Source organism: Ranitomeya imitator, chromosome 10 (assembly GCF_032444005.1).
Source record: "Ranitomeya imitator isolate aRanImi1 chromosome 10, aRanImi1.pri, whole genome shotgun sequence".
Classification (NCBI taxonomy): Eukaryota; Metazoa; Chordata; class Amphibia; order Anura; family Dendrobatidae; genus Ranitomeya; species Ranitomeya imitator.
The window spans coordinates 53,080,947-53,102,086 of record NC_091291.1 but is presented as its reverse complement, the minus strand read 5'-3'; the positions used below and the strand labels follow the sequence as shown (position 1 = coordinate 53,102,086).

The window sequence follows — 21,140 nt, the reverse complement described above, 5'->3', positions numbered from 1 at the left end:
GAATTTGCCTTGAACAACGCCGTAGCCGATTCCACTGGTCAAACACCTTTTCTCCTTAATTACGGCCAGCATCCGCGTGTCCCTGTGCCCATGCCCGTGTCATCCACCGATTCTAGGGTGGCAGACTGGGTGGTGGAGGCACGTGACATCTGGGACCGCACACAGGATGCCATCCGGGCCTCCAAGGAGAGAATGAGGGTTTCGGCTGATACACACCGGCGCCCCGCTCTGGTCTTTGCTCCTGGCGACTTAGTATGGCTCTCCGCCCGTAACATCAGGCTGCGAGTTGAGTCCACTAAGTTTGCTCCTCGCTACATTGGCCCGTTTAAGGTTCTGGAACAGGTCAACCCTGTGGTCTACTGTTTGGCTATTCCTCTACGCCTTGGTATCACCGATACTTTTCACGTTTCCCTCTTAAAGCCCGTTCGTTTGTCCCGGTTTTCTGAGTCATCTGCTGGGACATCGGGTTCATCCACGGATGAGTTTGAGGTGAATGCTATTGTGGGGTGCAAGGTGGTACGTGGCAAGAAATTTTATCTGGTGGACTGGAAGGGTCACGGCCCAGAGGATAGAAGCTGGGAGCCTGTGGAGCACATTCGGGCTCCGCTGCTTATTGCAGCTTTTGAGCGTAGTGAGGCTCAAGGAGGGGGGGTCCTAGGAGGGGGGGTAATGTTAGGAGTCGAGTTTCCTCTGCTGCACAGGGGGAATCTCGATCCGTGTCTGCTGCGGTCTCCCATTCAGCATCGGCCGCAGTGGGGTCTGCTCAGCAGAGACGTCGCTCCCAGCGTCTCGCTGAGGCTGATTCTGTGCATAGGGTCACCACTGCCTTTTCTGGCTTTCCTATGGTACCCTGCACTGATCTGCGGCGAGCGGGTCTCTCTGGGACTAAGTCCTTATTTGCACACACTGAGCATGCCCAGGGCAAGGTCTCCCATTGGAGGTCGAGGGTCACATGTTCGGTCACATGTTCAGGTACTGCAGCGCATCCCATTGGTCCTCCAGGAAGGTCCTGAAAGGGCAAAACTTCGGTAGCAGCTTCCTGTGCTGCAACTATATAAACTGCGCATGACCGCACGGCCATGCGCTAGTATTGTCTTATGTTATGTGCTTTGTGCCAGTGTGGTCACATGTATGTGTGTTCAGGGACCCGGCTGAAATAAGCCCCTAGAATGCTGCCTCCTCCGGCGAGGAGAATGAGTCTGAGTGTATTCAGGGACCCGGCTGAAATAAGCCCCTAGAATGCTGGCTCCTCGGGCGAGGAGTTTTGTGTGTTTGTGTGACCACTGACTGCTCTCTGTTTGGGCAGTTAGCCTGTGCCTCTGTGGAGTCTAACAGGGCACAGTGTTTTCCTTTCACGGCTACTCAGTGAATTAACTGAGTTAGTCTATACCGCCATATAGCTCCGCCGTTTGCTAGCAGCAGGTACTCCTGCACGGTGGACCCCGGGCTGCGAACGCACCAATATCAATAAACATCTCTATTTACTCGGTGCGTTCCGCTAGCCCTAACATGGTCTTTCTGGATTTAGCAATGGAGCCAATTCCCTGACTATCTAGCTATGACTGAATTTAGCAGGTGCGCAGACTTCACAAGTGGATACAAAATCTTTAATATCTTTATGCTCTGATAGTCACCAAAAAATCCAGTGATTGTTTTCAGTGTAGCAGTGACCCCAGGATAACTTGTCCAGATTGAAACATGAAACTCCTGTAACAGACGCAATCTTAGGTACACAGGCACAAATAATTTGGACCCTGGAATGGCATAAGAAGCCAATGCTTTGACTTTTAAAGGATCTCCTCTTCCAACTCTTAACTTGACATGAAAACCACAATACCCTTATGAAAAATGGAAGACGTAGGTTATGGAGGAGAAATTGAATGGAGACTGCAAGATTAATTATCAGCATTCACATTCTTGGACCCTGGCCTTAATTTGAAAGATAAAGTAAACCTTCAGAAGAAGAAGTACCAACTCGCCTGTTTGGGGGTTAATAATTTAGCATCATAATTTCTTTGAGCAGAGAACAAAATGCACATGGACCCAGGTTTTTCAGAATTCGGGCCCCTGCGAAAAGAACGGGCCAAACTCCAACCTCTGAAGCATCCACATCCACAATGAATTCTTGGAGATCGGGTTGGATTAAAATGAAAGCAGATATGAAATGCTCTTAATTTTTCAAAAGCCCTGATGGCATCTAGCGATCAAACTTAGAGATTTCCCCCCCTTACACGAGAGGTCTGTAGGCTGTTTGGCAATTTCAGAAAATTTTTTGATGAATTTCCTATATTAGTTGTTGAATCCAAGAAACATTGTAGCTTCAAGGTCACGTGGTTGAATCCAATCAATTATGGCCTTCACCTTCCCGGGGTCCATCTTAAATCCCTTTGCAGACAAGATAGATCCCAAGAACGGAATTTCCTGAGCAAAAAAAAAGCATTTCTTTAATTTCACAAAGAGTTCTTCCTCAACCTTTCTAATTCTACATGGACATGTTCCTGGTTTGAGTCTAAATCGAGAGAGAAAATTAGAATATCATCCAATTACATCACAACAAATCTTCCTATGCAATCTTAAAAATTATCATTTATAACATTTTGGAAAAGAGCAGTTGCATTGGATAACCGAAATGGCACGATAAGATTTTCAAATAGACCCTCTGATGTTAAGAATGCCATTTTCCACTCATCATCTTTCCAGATGCATATTAAATTGTAAGCCCCTCTATGATCAAGTTTAGAAAACCACTCAGAGACTAATTATATAGGTTGGAGATGAGTGGAAGATGGTATGTATTTTTAACTGTGATCTTGTTTTGTTCTCAGAAATCAAGGCAGGGTCAGGCAGCTATAGGGGAGTAGGACAGACAGATATGACTCTTCCATAAACTTTCATTAACATATTCTTTCATGGCTGTCCATTCAGGTACAGACAAGTTGTAAAGACGAGCTTTAGATAATTTGGCACCACGGACAAGATTATTAGCTCAATCAGAAGGACAATGGGCAGGTAGTATCTCCCCATCATTTTCAGGAAACCCAGCAGACCTTTCAGACTAGCGAAGCATATTTGTACCAATTTTACACATTTTTTGTAACAATTGTGGCTCAATTTAACAATTTCCTTCTGACATCAATCAATAACAGTTTTGTGAAGAAGCAGCCATGGAGTACCAACACAGCAGGTAAATTATCCAAAACTAAACAGGTGATGGATTCAGAGTGAAATGCCCGTGCTTGTAGAGTGAAATCCACCGTTACCCTATTATTGATCAAATTCCAGACTATTGGCGTCTTGTTAATTGCAAAAATTTGAAAGGGTCTTTCTGAACTAACTTTGACTAATCCTAACTTTAGAACCAGTCCAAAATCAATAAAGTTAGCAGCAGACCTGCAATCAGTGAATGCCAATGCTGATAACATCTTGGTCTTGAAGGATAACATCAGTATTCATTTCAGAGGAAGTAAAAGATAACTAAGAGTCTGGATACCTTCCTCAGCTATCACCCAGACTCTGACGTCACCTCAGGTAAATGAACTTGCTCCATGGAAGTGTAGTGAGCTGGCCGGCTGTGACTGTTCTGTTATCATTGACATAGAATCTGTGACAGACACTGCCCCCGTGTGGCCAGAAGTTATACCTATGCCAAATGTGATTACAGAGGGACAAACTGTATTGGCAAAACTTCCCCCTGTGATGTCATGTGAACAGGAAGGGGAGGAAAAGAGAAAGCCCGGGAAACTGGTGTGTGCAGAGAGAGGTCTGTGTCTGCTGGCGTCCTCCTGTAGATGCGATATAGAAGATTGCCTGGATGACCGCTATCTCTTGGAAGCCGACATCCAGATTGTTCCCAGCTCCCACACTGCGGAGCACCCAACGGTGACATCTTCACAGATCCTGGAGCCCATGAACTGTAAGCGGGTCCTCTGTTGAGAGGCCGAACATTCCACCCTTACCTGTTGAACCCCAAGGACTACAGTCTGGACCTGAGAGACGGAGTTTTGTTCAATCCCTGTTGTTTTTCTCTTCGGCTGGAGCTGCAGTGACAGACAGGCCTGCGACGTGGGAAGATAACCTCTTGGAACAAAGGAACTGGTAACGTGTGGATAGGGAAAGTGAGGGACAGTTTGTTATTACACGTTATCTCTGTGAATCGGCATATTTTGTACTATATATTATTGTGTTCCGCTGTGTTAAAGAAAATGTATAACAGTAAAGATACGGTTGTTAAAATAGAATCTGAGTGTGGAAGTTTTGCTGGGCCAGATCATGGATATACATGGGCGACCTTGCCCTCGGTCACTTCATCTGGCGTAGTCGGCAGGATCTGTGCCCAGCAAGATTCCCACCCAGTGTACAGTCAGAAACCGCCGCCGGTGTCCATTGTAAACCAGGTCAGGAAGTTTGGCGGGCGAAACTACCCCGTACCAGAATGGGCGGAACAAGTGCGGATACTGGGAGAAATGTATAATATTGACCCTAAGACCTTGGCAGAAATGGCGGTACTGACGCTAGAGGGGGAGGCATGGACGACAGTCAGACTGGAGACGGTCAGGGGGCAGCGTACGTTGGAGGACTTGGTGCGGGTGCTGGAAAAGACCTATGGACCTACTACGTACCAGGGAACACTGCGATACCTGTTCTTTAGACGGACACAGCTTGAATGGGAAGACATCCCCCAATATGCAAATGCCCTTCAGGTACTCCTTGAACAAGTCTGTGCAAAAGGGGAACAACTGACTACTATAGCTCCTCGTGACCTGGTACTGAGAGACCAATTCGTTATAGGGCTGAGAGACCAGTATCTTAACCGTACGCTACAGGACTTGATTCGGATGACGCCGACTCTCACCTTCGCTGAAATCAAGCAGGAGGCCATAGAACGTTCTAGGGGACCCGTCATGGATGTGGGGACTCAAAGCGCTGCATGCAGATCCATATTAGACGTTAAACAGCCCAACAGTGACACCGAGGAGCTGAAACAGATGGTAGCAGATTTACAGCAACAGGTGTCACAGTTAACACTAGAACGACAGAGAGACCAGCGGATGCAACCTAGCCGTCCCGCAGGACCGTGTTGGTCATGTGGTGATCCTCGTCATAGGGCGAATCGTTGTCCTCAACGAACAAACCATCAGTTACCATGACGAACAGAATATCAGCTACATCCACGAGCAGAGCAGCCACGCCAGGTCTCACCACAATGGCCGCCGTTAAACTAGACACCCCTGCAGCTGAGGTTCGAGCAGCAGGGGGGGACAGAGAATGGGGTGTAGAAAAACAGAGCCAGCAACGGAGTACTCTTGCCTCGAGTAGTCCTACACTTGAAGTTATTCTGGAGGGAGTTGCAGTACAAGGATTGATGGACACTGGGTCGCAAGTGACCACGATCTCTGAGCAGTTTTATGAAAAGTACCTCAAACCAAGGACTGCTTGTGATCCAGATACCGCCATTAAGATAATTGCGGCTAATAACCTACCCATTCCAGTAACCGGAGTCGCCTGGATGGATACGAAGGCCTGCGGACAAGACCTAGGGAAACGAGGAATCGTCATTGTCAAGGAAGGCTTCGGCTCCGAGACCCCAGTAATAATCGGAATGAATATCTTGAAAGACCTGGATCTTATGCTGTTGACAAGAAAAGGGCCCAAGTACTGGCAGAAAGTTACGAAACATAAACCGACTCGTCTGGCGTTCCAGCGCGAAATCCGGACCGTTGGACTCCAACAGATGGCAAAGGAACAACTACCCCTAGCAGCCATTAAGGTGTCCGGGCTGTACCCGGATTACTTTGCCCGCTGAAAAAGAGACAGTCATTTCCCTGCCTCTTAACACCAACCGACAGCTTGAAGGAGTTGAAGTGTTAATCGAGCTGAGGGCTCCAAGTGGGGGTAAGCTAAACCCACTGGTCGCCCGCACCCTAGCCGTCGTGAGGAACGGAAGAGTCCCTGTCCGGCTGAACAACACCGCAGACGTAGGTGTAGCCCTCGAAGCTGGCACGCAACTTGCCAGAGTATATGCTCTACCCACAGAAGTGAACCCCATGGGGCCCTTACAATTCACCCCGTCTACAGAAGATGGCTGGACGGTAACTGTCTCAGCCATAAATGCTCAAGCAGATGATGAAGATATTGGGCGAAAATTACTGGAAAAAGTGCAACTGGACCCGTCCCAGTACACCAAACAGGAAGTGTCTCAAGTGGAGGGACTACTGCGAGAACACCAAGACTCCTTTGCAAAGCATGACACCGACTTCGGGTGCACCACCAGTATCCAACACGAGATTCCCACGGGCGATACTGCCCCTATTCGCGAGAGGTGCCGACAAATACCACCTCAACAATACCAGGAGGTGAAAAGCCTCTTAGAATCTATGCTACACGCTGGAGTGGTGCGGGAGAGCCAGAGCCCATGGGCTGCACCCGTGGTGATAGTCAAAAAGAAAGATGGATCCCTGAGATTTTGCGTAGACTACCGTCGGCTGAACGCGTGCACGATCCGGGACTCCTATCCACTCCCCCGGATCGAAGAGTCACTGACCGCCCTGAAGAAGGCCAAATATTTTTCGTCTCTAGACTTGGCCAGTGGATATTGGCAGGTCCCCATGAGTGAGAAGGACAGAGAAAAGACCGCCTTCATCCTTCCCATGGGCCTGTACGAGTTTGACCGGATGCCATTCGGCTTGAGTAACGCACCAGGGACCTTTCAGAGACTGATGGAACGCTGTCTGGGAGATTTCAACTTCGAATTCACGCTGATATACCTTGATGACATCGTGGTATACTCCGCCACCTTTGAGGATCATCTTCACAAGCTTGGCAAAGTGCTCCAGCGCTTGAAGAGACACGGCTTGAAGTTGAAGCCCAGCAAGTGCCGTCTATTCCAGCAGGAGATCGATTACCTGGGACACCGGATCTCAGCCGAAGGTGTCCAACCCTCTCCAGAGAAGATAGCAGCTGTCCGAGAGTGGCCACAACCAACTACCATCAAAGAAGTCCAGGCTTTCCTGGGACTAGCGGGCTATTACCGCCGATTTGTCAAGGACTTTGCCCGGCTTGCGGAACCACTGCATGAGACTCTCCGAGGGACCGCGAACAGTCCCAGAGGACGACGCATCAGCTGGGGGCCCGACCAAGAAAAATCCTTCCGGGCGCTTCAAGCTGCTTTGACATCGCCCCCTATTCTGGCATTTGCAGATTACACCCTGCCGTTCCAGTTATACACCGACGCCAGCCTTCAAGGTCTCGGGGCGGTCCTCTCCCAAGTCCAAGATAACAAGGAACGCGTAATAGCCTATGCCAGTAGATCCCTCCGTGACACCGAAAAGAACCCCGTCAACTACAGCTCTTTCCGCCTGGAACTCCTGGCCCTGACCTGGGCTATGACAGAGAAATTTGCTGGCTACCTGACAGGGGCGGAGGTGCTGGTCGTGACAGACAACAATCCTCTTGCCCACCTAGAAAATGCCAAACTAGGGGCAATGGAACAGCGCTGGATGGCAAGGCTCTCTAGATTCCAATACAAAATTAAATACAGAGCGGGGACGGAGAATCAGAATGCTGACAGCCTTTCCAGAGTGACATCATCCTCGCCAGTGGGGGACCGGGATGAAGAGTTGGAGGAAGATGAACTGCCCGACTTTGCCCGGCTAGCTAAACAAATAGAAGATAGCCGCCAGTATGCTGTAGGCGGGATCGAAGCCATAGTGGGGTCCCCCCTGTCCCAACAAGAATGGGCCAAGCTTCAAGATCGAGACCCTGAACACGTCTTACTGAAACAGTACGTGAAGACACAAGAGAAACCACCCTCCGAAGTAAGAGCCCGACTATCAACCAGGACCTCTGCCTTACTTGCCCAATGGGATCGGCTGATCGTGAAGGATGTAGTCTTGTATCGCAGGGCCCTTTTATCCCATATGCTGGAAGAATGTTTGCAGATTGTCGTCCCGGTGCAGCTGGCCCATGAGATGGTGGCTGAAGCCCACAGAAGGAATGGCCACTTCGGCATAGACAAGACCCTCCGATGGACCCAGCAATTCATTTTTTGCCCAGGACTCCGTAAGCTGGTTGAAAACGTCTGCCTAGGATGTCGTACATGTGAACTCCACAAGTCTACTGAGCAGCGTGCACCCGTCCAGACTATTAGCACATCCAGGCCCCTCGAATTGTTGATGGTGGACTATCTGTTGATTGGAACGGCGAATAGTGGCTACCAGTACTGTCTGGTGATGGTAGACCACTTCACGAAATTCGCCGTCGCTGTTGCTACCAAAGATCAGACTGCCGAATCAGCTGCACAGGCCATCTGTCAGCACTTCGTTCGGGTCTATGGGTGTCCGGAGCGGCTACACTCTGATCAGGGGGTGTGTTTCGAAGGGCGTGTCATTGAAGAACTCCAGCAGATGTATGGAATCAAGAAGTCCAGGACCACCCCGTATCATCCGCAAGGGAATGGCGCGTGTGAACGTTTCAACCGGACCCTCTTACAACTGATCCGAACCTTAGCAGAAGACAAAAAGCCCGACTGGCCTCGATTCCTCCCAGAACTGCTGTGGGCCTATAACAATCAAGTCCATTCTGTCACCGGATACACGCCTTACACCCTCCTTTTTGGCCGCCCAGGCAAAGGCATCCATGAGCTACACCTGTCTAACTCTGATGAAGACACCTGTGGTACCTATCCTTCCTGGCTACAAGCACACCGTCAAAGGATGGAAACTGTCTACCGGCTGGTGGAACAGCAGATCCAGGACCAGGTCCACGCTGATCCACTTCCAGTACAAGAAGACCTACTGAGTGTGGGTCAACTGGTCCTAGTTCGTATAAAGAAACCGCAAGGAAAACTCCGGCCCAAGTGGGAGACCGAAGTCTATCGAATAATTGGACACCCGTACCCTGGTGGCCCCGTCTACCAAGTACAAGGCGAAGACAGCGGCAGCCTTCGCACCCTGCACCGCAACATGTTGCGCCCCTGTCGTTCTCAGCCTGACTCCCCTCCTGTAATACCTAGAGAGATGGATATCACTAATACTGTGGGAGACACCGATACCGGGGATGTAGAGGTGGAAGACATCCCTACCCCTGCTCGCCTGACTGACACGTCTGAACCCCTTACCTCCTCGACTGACTTACCGACTGGGGTGACTGATCGGGGGGAGAGGCTAGCACCCGTTAGGCGGACAACGAGGACCACCGCAGGAATGCCCCCGGGACAGTCCTACAGAGACCAATATGTGTGGCCCTTTTCGCAGCCGGGTCCTACAACCTCCACAGCCATCGCCGCCCTGGAGACAGTCGTTGACAGGGACTGCCAACCTTTAAGCGGGGGGGCGTGTAGTGAGCTGGCCGGCTGTGACTGTTCTGTTATCATTGACATAGAATCTGTGACAGACACTGCCCCCGTGTGGCCAGAAGTTATACCTATGCCAAATGTGATTACAGAGGGACAAACTGTATTGGCAAAACTTCCCCCTGTGATGTCATGTGAACAGGAAGGGGAGGAAAAGAGAAAGCCCGGGAAACTGGTGTGTGCAGAGAGAGGTCTGTGTCTGCTGGCGTCCTCCTGTAGATGCGATATAGAAGATTGCCTGGATGACCGCTATCTCTTGGAAGCCGACATCCAGATTGTTCCCAGCTCCCACACTGCGGAGCACCCAACGGTGACATCTTCACAGATCCTGGAGCCCATGAACTGTAAGCGGGTCCTCTGTTGAGAGGCCGAACATTCCACCCTTACCTGTTGAACCCCAAGGACTACAGTCTGGACCTGAGAGACGGAGTTTTGTTCAATCCCTGTTGTTTTTCTCTTCGGCTGGAGCTGCAGTGACAGACAGGCCTGCGACGTGGGAAGATAACCTCTTGGAACAAAGGAACTGGTAACGTGTGGATAGGGAAAGTGAGGGACAGTTTGTTATTACACGTTATCTCTGTGAATCGGCATATTTTGTACTATATATTATTGTGTTCCGCTGTGTTAAAGAAAATGTATAACAGTAAAGATACGGTTGTTAAAATAGAATCTGAGTGTGGAAGTTTTGCTGGGCCAGATCATGGATATACATGGGCGACCTTGCCCTCGGTCACTTCATCAGAATAAAGGGCAGCCTTCTGTTCACCATGTCTCTCACAGATTCTGCTGTCAGTCTGTATGTCCTGGGTCATGACCTCCACCAGAGAACAAAGGGCATCATGAAGAACCAGAATGTTCTTAAAGAGCCTCGGAAAGACTTTTGTGAAACTGGCACCTGAAAGCTGACAGTGGTCCACTAAAGTTCTGTGGAATGATGCAGAGTTCAGTGCAGTAGTCCTCAGCAACCCCCTGTTCATGATCTTTGTCTCGGCGACCTGGATCCTGTTGGGTTTGTCATAGATCAAATCTAACAAGTCAAAAAAGGCGTCCACAGAAGACCATTCTAGGACGTGTGGGGACAAGGAAAATGCCTAGGTCTGAGGACCCCCTCATAGTAGGGATATGTCTTTTCCCATAAAATGGAACCCATCCTCTGACAACTGAGGATGCAGGGTAAAAGATAACCTACAGCTCTCCCTGAACACCCTAAACTGGTCTTTCTCTCATGATAATTTACCCAGCAGCACTTCTGTGCATGAAACTGGACAACTGAGTTGTCAATCACTGCTCAGACATACTAAAGGGTGGAAGCGTTACAGTATGAAGGTGTGCATCATATCACAAATCAACTATCTATTTTATAATTGACTAGATGGCAGCCCGATTCTAAAGAATCGGGAGTCTAGAATCCATATATACTTTATTTATTCAAATGTAAGAATAATACAATTAATAAATAATATTAAGAAAGAACAAAAAATGGCTGCACTCACCAGCTCTTGACAATTCTTGTTATTTAAGGTACAGTTACACAGGATCCATGAACATGCTTATGAGGGGAGGCAGTATATGGAGAAAACACCAAACAAAAGTTCAAAATTGGTGTGAAAATGTCACTGAACCACTTCACAACTAAATATATATAGTTTTGGTAAATGGTATTATCATTTTTTTGACGAAATTCGGCAGGAGCTTGAAGAGCAACGTCACTGGGCCCGCCTCCACGCAGTAGAAACTTGCTGTGAGGTAAAAATTCAAAAATCACACCAAAATGGCGGGCGGAGTGTGTCACAGTACGGCACGTTTCTGATTGGTCGCTCGCAGCAGGCGGCAACCAATCAGACACTGGACACTGTTGACGTCACTTATCTCCGGACATTAGCTCCAGACATTAGCTCCGGACATTAGCTCCGGACATTAGCTCCGGACATTAGCTCCGGACAAAGCCACGGAAGTTGGCACAAATTGCAGGAAGTAGTATTCTAGGCAATTATATATTAGATATCAGTTCCTGTTTTGTTATTTTTTTTTAACTGTTGTGATCCAGTGTTGTGTTTTGCTTCCGCATTAAGTAAAACATCATATTTGATTATATAGAAGCCAGTTATTAATATCAAGATCTACTATATAATTGTCTAAGGGTCACTTCCATCTTTCTGTCTGTCCTTCTGTCTGTCTGTCACCGAAATCCAAAGTTGCTGATTGGTCGCGGCAAAACAGCCACGACCAATCAGCGACGGGCACAGTCTGGCGGAAAAATGGCCGCTCCTTACTCCCCGCAGTCAGTGCACGATCCATACTCCCCTCCAGTCAGCACTCACACAGGGTTAATGGCAGCATTAATGGACCGCATTATGCCACGGTGTAACGCACTCTGTTAACGCTGCTAATAACTCTGTGTGACCAACTTTTTACTATTGATGCTGCCTATGCAGCATCAATAGTAAAAAGATATAATGTTAACAATAATAAAAAAATAAAAAAATCATTATATACTCACCTTCCAGATCCAGCCCAGGCCTTTCCCACTCCTCGAGACGCTCCGGTGACCGGTCCATGCATTGCGGTCTCGCGAGATGATGACGTAGCGGTCTCGCGAGACCGCACGTCCACATCTCGCGAAACTGCAATGCACTCTTGCGAGCGACGGGCATAGTCCGCTCCCTACTCCCCTGCAGTCAGTGCCCCCTCTATACTACCCCCCACTCAGCGCCCGCCGCCCACATAGCATTGTAGGAGTCCGTTAAACTGACTGCGTTACACCACGGCATAACGCGATGTAGCGCGGTCTGTTAATGATGCTATTAACACTGTGTGATGAACTTTTTACTATTGATGCTGCCTAAGCAGCATCAATAGTAAAAAGATATAATGTTAAAAATAATAAAAAAAATTAAAAATCGTGATATTCTCACCTTCCGTCACCTCCACAGCAACTTTTCCTGCAGCTCACGATGCTCCGGTTCGACCGCTTCGCTGATTGGTCGCGACCAGCCGGCGCGACCAATCAGCGACATTGGCGTGGGATTTAAATCCCGGGCGAACAATCAGCCACATTGGCACGGGATTTAAATCCCGCTTCGCTGATTGGTCGCACCCAGCCGATGCGCGCGACCAATCAGTGACATTGGCATGGGATTTAAATCACGATTCACTGATTGGTCGTGCCCAACCGACGCAACCAATCAGTGACTTTGCCGCGAGATTTAAATCCCAATTCGCTGCTTGGTCGTGCCCAGCCGGCACGCGCGACCAATCAGCCCCATTGGCGTGGGATTTAAATTCCGACCAATCAGAGACATTGGCGTGGGATCTAATGTTAAAAATAATAAAAAATCATTATATACTCACCTTCCGGATCCAGCCCAGGCCTTTCCCACTCCTCGCGATGCTCCGGTGGCCGGTCCATGCATTGCGGTCTCGCAAGATGATGACGTAGTGGTCTCGCGAGACTGCTACGTCATCATCTCGCAACACCGCTACGTCATCATCTCGCGACACAGCATTGCACTCTTGGGACCAGAGCATTGTGAGGAGCATAGGTAAATGCCTCGGCTGGATCCGGGGGCCGACGGAAGGTGAGTATATAACTATTTTTTATTTTAATTCTTTTTTTAACAGAGATATGGTGCCCACATTGCCATATATACTAGGTGGACGGTGTTATATACTATGTGGCTCTGCTACTGTAAATACTATGTGGCCTGTGTTATATACCACATCTCTGTGCTATATACTGCGTGGCTGAGCAATATATTATGTGTCTGTGCTATTTACTACATGGCCTGTGCTATATATTATGTGGGCTGTGCTATATACTATGAGGGCTGTGCTATATACTACGTGGTTGTGCTATATACTACGTGGCTGTGCTATATACTACGTGGCTGTGCTACATACTACGTGGCTGTGCTACATACTACATGGCTGTGCTATATACTACATGGCTGTGCTATATACTACGTGGCTGTGCTATATACTATGTGGCTGTGCTATATACTACGTGGCTGCTTTATACTATGTGGCTGTGCAATATACTACGTGGCTGTGCTATATACTACGCGGCTGTGCTTTATACTACATGGCTGTGCTATATATTACATGGGCTGTGCTATATATTATGTGGCTGTGCTATATACTACGTGGCTGTGCTATATACTACGTGGCTGCTTTATACTATGTGGCTGTGCAATATACTACGTGGCTGTGCTATATACTACGTGGCAGTGTGATACACTACGTGTATGTGCTATATACTACGTGGCTGGGCAATATACCACATGGACTGTGCTATTTACTATGTGGGCTGTGCTATATACTAAGTGGCTGTGCAATATACTACGTGGCTGTGTTATATAATACGTGGCTGTGTTATATACTACGTGGGCTGTGTTATATACTACGTGGGCTATGTTATATGCTACGTGGGCTGTGTTATATGCTACTTGGCTGTGCTATATTTCTCTGCTGTATTTGTGCATCATGAATCATGGTATGTGTTAAAAAGGGGGGCCCACTGAGACCCTTTCGCCCGGGGCCCTCAAAAACCTGAAGCCGGCCCTGGCTTCACTGATTGGTCATGCCTGAATCCTGTGTATAAATTGCATTATTCTGAAAACTTCATAAATAAACTACACACATATTCTAGAATACCCGATGCGTTAGAATCGGGCCACCATCTAATATGTTATATCACCCTTCAACTCTAACTCTTTGGGGTAGATTAATTTAGTTTTGACACCATTTTGAAAGAAATCTCATCCCATTCTTTTATAGAGGAAATACATCTTAAAAGTATATAGTCAAACATAAAATTGTATAAACAATCATATAACAATACATTTTTTTCATTTCTTGTTTTTGAAATGTTTGTTTTAGATAATATATACAATCAGAGATCCTAAAGATGCCGCAGTGTCCCATTATTATTTTTCATCAATGAGTACATACTTCAAACATCCAGAAAATATGGATAGTTTTCTAAAAGGATTCTTAACTGAAAACAGTAAGTAATTAAAATTAATGTAAACTTACAAAATTGTCAGTTATAAGCATATTATCAGCTGTCATATTTTATCCATTGCAGTGCCATATGGATCTTGGTTTAATCACGTCAAGGGATGGATGGAATTGCTGGGAAAAGATAACTTTATGTTTCACACATATGAGGATCTGCAGAAGGTAAATCTTTATTATAAAATTATTGACATGTAGAGGAAAAATTCTTATGATTATCCATTTTTTTTCCCAAACATTTTATTGGAATTTTAAAAATTTTAACCGGGAAGGATAGACAAGGAGGGGAGGGAAGGGAAGGGGTGGGATACGAAGGTGGGAGAGATAAACCCCTATGGTAATAGGGGAGACAGGCTAACATATAATACTTTGGTATAAACCCCTATGGTAATAGGGGAGACAAGTGAACATATAATACTTTGGTATGAACACAATAGCTGAACTTAAATGCAATAAGTATGGTATGATTTCTCGTAAATAATGCTACATATAAACTTGGTTAGATCAACTCTGACGCTGCGCTGTAGCTTAAAAAGCAATACCTAAAAAAAAGGTTGAGTAAGAAATGCAGTGGCATAGATAATGCTACGTGTAACTCTCATAAACTAGCATCTGAAGCAACAAGCAATAATATACACGTTAGTATAGGTAGAATTGGGCAATTAGATCGACTCTGAAGCTGACCAGTAAAAAAATGAATAGTATGCGAAGGCCTGTCGACTCCGGGTAATCTCCAGATGACCTTCGGACTTTGTGGCCGGAAGAGTTCGATTCATTTACATGCTACAATGTGGAGTATCTGAAGAAGAAAAGAAAGAAAAATATTTTCCGACACACTCAGAGAAGATTTAGTTCAAGTTGAGGAAGTGGGACCTGAGGAAGACCTAGGCGGGTTTATACTGGAACGATTCAGAAAGACCGCTGCCTCTGCTGGAGAAGAAAAGGTGTACCATTTTGATGCAAAGTGAAACCTCAGATTAGAAGACTGGTACCAATTATACTGTATTCCTGCCTGTTGCAGTCTTTGGGTAGAGTGCTGAAACAGTCTACGTTTTTGTAATGTGTCTTTGCACAGATCCCTGTAGAAGGTTAAGTGGCCGTACGGGGAGGATAGGAACCTTGGTTTTCTTGCAATATCCAGCAGTGAGTCTCTCAGCCAGTTGGGATAAAATGAAACAAAAACATCTGCGGCTATATACGACGGTAGAGAAGATGGCCTGCGTATCCTGAATGTTTTTTCAAGCAAATTTTTCCCTTGAGTAGTAGGGAACAACATGGAGATCATGGAGGAGACGTAGCCTCCCAATTGAGATTTTTTAACCAATTGAGGGATCCCTTGGATTTTTAGGTTGTTTTTCTTTTTGAAGTTCTCGAAGGTAGCCAGGCTATTCTGGAATGAGGCTATATCATTCTTTATATTGACCAGAGGATCCGAAAGCACAGAGACGCCCCCCACAAGATCAGAGCGTGTCGTTTCCTGATGTTTGCTAGTAGAATATGATTTTGGAGTATAGGAATGTTTATCGGAAGCCAAATTAGAATCAGAGAGTGGAGCAGTAATTAATTGTGAAAAGGTGTCCTTGAAAAGCTTTTTAATGAGTTTTTCAGATGTTTTAGCTCTGTTTGCGTCCATAGAGATTAGAAGAGCTTTGCATAGATTGGTCATAAATCCTTCTGAAGGGTGGTCATCAGAAGCTACAATATTATCTATCGGTGAGATATTTAAAGAATGTTGCCATTGTGATAATTTTCCTCCTAGTTTACCAAAAACTTCTCTTTGTGGAAGCATCTCATCGGTCGCAGGACTCCCCCGGTCAATTATGTCATCCAAAGCGGGATCGGAGTGTGATGAAGTTATTGATGATGATGATGATGACCAAGCACCATCAGGCTCGCTCCCTTCAGAGTCCATTTCCTCCGTGAACTCCTCGGAATGAATACTCTCTAGTTGCTCCAGAGAGCTGAGGGACCCCTTTAACTGTTTGAGATTATTTTGTTTTGCGTAGTCAGGAGAGTCAGACGCTGTTTTTATTAACATCTCTTCACTCTCCTCTGAACTGCTGCTTCTGGTAGAGTAGAGGAAGGGGTTAAAAGCCGTGTTATTTATGCGTTATATTATCTGCTTTATTGAATTAGCAAGGGGAGTGTCCCCAGGTGGATGACCCTGCTGTGGGTCTGCGTCTGACCCCCCATATGGGGGTCTGTCCCCGTCTGATGTCCCCCATCTGCTTCTGCGCTGCTCAGCTGGAAAGGAGTCCCCCCCTCCATTCCAGTGCCTATAAGGCATTCCCCCAGTGTGGCCTGTGTGGGGTTATTTATACATATCACGTCGATGCACCGTGCCCCTCTCTCCCTCCATTGCTGTACCCTGCGTCTGGGCTTCCTCTCTCCCTTCACTACCAGGCATGAACTCGGGCACGTCATACCTGAGCCTGCCTCTTGAGGTCCGGGGTGCCGGGGAGATCCCTCCGCCATCATACAGCGGCGATGCCTGTGAGGTGTCCTCTAATTTGTCCCACAGCTGCAGGGTGTGTGAGCTGGTGTAAGTCTTTCGGCACTCCGTCGCCTCCTCACCACCCGGCGCTGATGATTTGGCAGGGATAGGGATTCTCGTCTCTGGAGCAAATGGGCTGTCAGTTGTATCCTCCCACCTCAACGCTGGAAAATAGTTCTCCGCATTCTTCCAGCTTCTCGCCGAATTTGCAGTGACCAGCACCGGAGTTATCATAAAAGCAGGTGTCCTCTCAGCTGCTACCCGGTCATTCAGTTGTGCTCTTTCAGGCTGCTGGTCTTTCTTCGATTCGGCCCATGATTTTCTTCTGGAGCTGGCCTACTTGCTCATCCCAGATAAGGAAGCAGGCCTCCATTAGGTTTCTCCCGGGGACTTTTTAGCCCCGATGAGGGAGATTTCCTTGGTGTGCCAGCCTTTTTCTTCTCCCATCTCATTCCTGGCATGTTCCGATGCGTTGTGGAGTCAAATAATTCATGATTAAGTATGCTTAAGCAGCAGTAAATAGGGGATTAGCAGGAGCCCTGCAAAAACACATCCACTCCTGTCCCCTTGCAAACCATGCCCCATGATTATCCATTTTAAGTATAGAAATAAACCTCATAAAAAGGTTAAAGATTTAACAGATTTAAATTTCACCTTTGCAATACCAAAATATCATCCAAATGTGTGATTAAAGAGAGCATGTTAACACAATTTTGTAATATAAAGTAAATACATGGCTGTAATGCCACAGAAATACAAATTACATTAATACCTTTAGTGAGGAAATCCACTTTCTGGTTCCTCTTTAATCACCATTTGAATTTTTCTGCTAATTAGATTTTTGGTGCACAGGGGCCAGACTTTTGTGAATTCCGTTCTTGGTTTTTAAGTAGTATTTTTGTTCATTCTGCTCTTGGGCTCCTCCTGTGGTCTTTAGTGGTATTGCTGCTTCTTGGATTTAGCTTCTCAGCTGTTTCCTTTGATTGTATTTTTGGCTCGGCTATATTAGTCTGGCCTTAGCCCTCATTCAATGCCAGTTGTCAATTGTCTCTGCCTGGAGTCATTGCTCTTTGGATTGTCCTGACACTCTGACCAAGTTCTGCTAAGCTAAGTCCTTTCATGTCCTTTGCAGTTCACTTATTGTGGACTTGTTGTTTTGTACTGTCTTGTTTTGCTCATTTGTCCAGTTTATCAGTATGGATCTATTTAGCTAAACTGGAAGCTCTGGGCAGCAGAGTTTGCCCTCCACACCTTTAGTTAGGTGTGGAGATTTTTGCATTTCTCTTAGGTGGACTTTTTCTAGTTGTTTTCTACTGACCGCACAGAGCTCTTTCCTGTTCTTTCCTTTTTAGCTAGAAGTGGCCTCCTGTGCTCAATCTTGTTTCATACTACGTATGTCATTTCCTTCTCCTCTCACAGTCATTACATGTGGGGGGCTGTCTTTCCTTTGGGGATTTTCTCTGAGGCAAGATAGTTTTCCTGCTTCTATCTTTAGGGGTAGCTAGCTCTTAGGCTGTGACGAGTTGCATAGGGAGCGTTAGGAGCAATCCACGGCTGCTTCTAGTTGTGTGTTGAGCTTAGGGTCTGCGGTCAGTATAGATACCACCTGCTCAGAGCTAGTCTCATGTCGCTCCATAATCACCAGACCATAACACCGGACTGTGCACTGGGTGTTCTCCTCACTGTCTGGTTCTCTGGCTCCTTTGTCTGCTTCCTCTTTCTGAAGTGAAGATTTCAAACAGAGAAGGGAGGTAATTGAAAAAGATAAGTGGAGAAGCCAAGGAATCACAGACAGGAAGGAGAAGACCCAGTGTTCAGTCTGGCCCTGTGCACTGAAACCTATTTAGCAGAAAAGTTCAAATGGCGATTAAAGAAGAAAAACAAATTTAACAAAATGTATTTCTTCACCAAAAGCAGGGATCCAAAGGGAATAGTTTCTCCTTGTAGAGAGTGACATGACAAGCATGCCGCGATGAGGAGACTTTCAAGCCGCAATGCTTCTCTGGAAAATATGCAAAGAGACAATTTGCATATTTCCCAGAGGAGCATTGCAGCTTGAAAGTCTCCTCACCTCAACATGCTTGACATGTCACTCTCCATAAGGAGAAGCAATACCTTTTGGATCCCTGTCAGACGCCTCTCACAAAGCCAAACCAGATCTCACACTTTGCACTGATGAGGGGCAGTACCCTGAAACACAGTGTCTGCAAATTCAGATTCTGGTTTTAGCTTTTATCCTAAGTCTTGTGACTAGGGTTGAGCGAAACGGATCGGACAAATTCAAAAATCGCTGACTTTCAGCAAAGTCGGGTTTCATGAAACCCGACCCTATCCTAGTGTGGGATCGACCATGAGGTCGGCGATCTTCGCGCCAAAGTCACGTTTCGTATGACGCGTTCAGCACCATTTTTCAGCCAATGAAGGATGACCGTGTGTGGGCAGCAAGATGACATAGGTCTCGGTCCCCACCTTCTTAGAGAAGGGCATGACAGTGATTGGCTTGCTTTCTGCGGCGTCACAGGGGCAATAAAGGGGCGTGCACGCCGACCGCCATCTTACTTCTGCCGATCGTAGCATAGGGAGAGGTTGCCGCAGCTTCATCAGAAGAAGGGATATAGTTAGGGAGGGAAGATTAAGCCCCGAACCTGTTTGTGCTGTAGCGATTTCCACTGTCCAACACCACCATTTGTTTGCAGGGACAGTGGAGGCTATATTTTTGTGCATCAGCTCTGTAGCTTATTAGGCTGCCTTATAAGGCTCCCAGCTGCATTGCTGTTTGCATGCCGCTGTGCAAACCAACTGCTTTTTTAAAAGCAAAAATCCTGTTGCACCTTTCTGCACAGTTATCTTGTCTATTTGTCCACATTTTTGTGTGCAGCAGTCCTTTTTATTGCTGCCATACTTGTCCTGAGATCATTGTAGGGAGATTGAAATTGTACTACAACCCTTGTATTTTTTCATATATCTTCCAGCCACTTTCTGCCACTTACATTGTGCTGTTTTATGCACAGAGCCTGAGGTTTGGTTTAGTCTCCCCCAAAAAAAGTGAGATTCAAATACTCACAAAGTGGATATACTGCAGTCTTGTTAGTTTGTCGTATATTAGCCAGCCACTTTCTGCCACTTACATTGTGTTGTTTTATGCACAGGGCCTGAGGTTTGGTTTAGTCTCCCCCCAAAAAAAATGAGATTCAAACTATCACAAAGTGGATATACTGCAGTCCTGTTAGTTTGTGGTATATCAACCAGCCACTTTCTGCCACTTACATTGTGTTGTTTTATGCCCAGGGCCTGAGGTTTGGTTTAGTCTCCCCCCCAAAAAAGTGAGATTCAAATGATCACAATGTGGATATATTTCAGTCCTGTTAGTTTGTCGTATATCAGCCAGCCACTTTCTGCCACTTACATTGTGTTGTTTTTTGCACATGGCCTGATTTTTTGTTCAGTCTACCAAAAAAAAGGGAGATTAAAAATCTCAACACGTTTATATACACCTTCTACCTTGTTTTACAGTACCGTATAACGGTTGTTATTTTGGTTAGATTTTCCAAAAAAATGAGGAAGTTAGGTGGAAGAGGCCGTGGGCGGTGGTTGCAAGCTGGTACTGATAGTGGTGGTGGTGCATCTGGTGTGAGTGACAAAAGCACAATAGCACCTAAGGCTGGAGGTGTTGAGCCAGTGTCATTGTCTGGCTACAAAAAGCTTTGAAGGCTCCCTTATCTGGGAGTAGGAAAATGGCTTTTAAAGCCGGAGCAGCAGGAAAAAGTTTTCGCTTTCCTTGCTGACTCAGCCTCTTGCTCTTTCGCCTCCTCTTCAGAAAGTTCCAAATATAAAAGCAGCGAGTCGTCAGTGGATGCTCCCAGTCAGGAACAAGACGTTTCCTTGTGTCCTGCACCCAAACCTAAAGTGAAGGATGCGTCTGGTGACACTACAGGTTACTCCATGGAGCTCTTTACACAAACCGTGCCAGGGTTAGAAAGGGAAATTGTTAACTGCCCATTACAAGATGAATCAGACATGGAGTGCAATGATGCACAGCCACAGCTAGATTTTAATGCTGTTCCATTGACTCAGATCACTACATTGCCTTGCCCTTGCAGTGTACTGAGCCAGTATCTGACCCTGATGAGACTATGGTGCCCCGTCCCGAACGCTATAGCACCTTACACAGTGACACAGAGGAAGGTGCACATGACATTGAAGAGGAGGTGATAGATGACTCAGTTGTTGACCCAGATTGGCAGCCATTGGGGGAAGAGGGTGCCACTGCCAGTAGCTCAG

General features: G+C 46.7%; 1 protein-coding gene across 4 annotated transcripts in view; it reads left to right on the top strand.

Annotated features, from left to right (window-relative positions):
• The window catches only part of LOC138651865 (sulfotransferase 2B1-like), a 172,614-nt gene that overhangs the window by 108,007 nt on the left and 43,467 nt on the right, over positions 1 to 21,140 (top strand). For all 4 annotated transcript variants that reach the window (XM_069742428.1, XM_069742429.1, XM_069742431.1 and 1 more), the window contains 2 exons: positions 14,228 to 14,354; positions 14,436 to 14,530. In XM_069742428.1, coding sequence (XP_069598529.1) covers positions 14,228 to 14,354; positions 14,436 to 14,530 — 222 coding nt within the window. The remainder of the gene's footprint in view (positions 1 to 14,227; positions 14,355 to 14,435; positions 14,531 to 21,140) is intronic.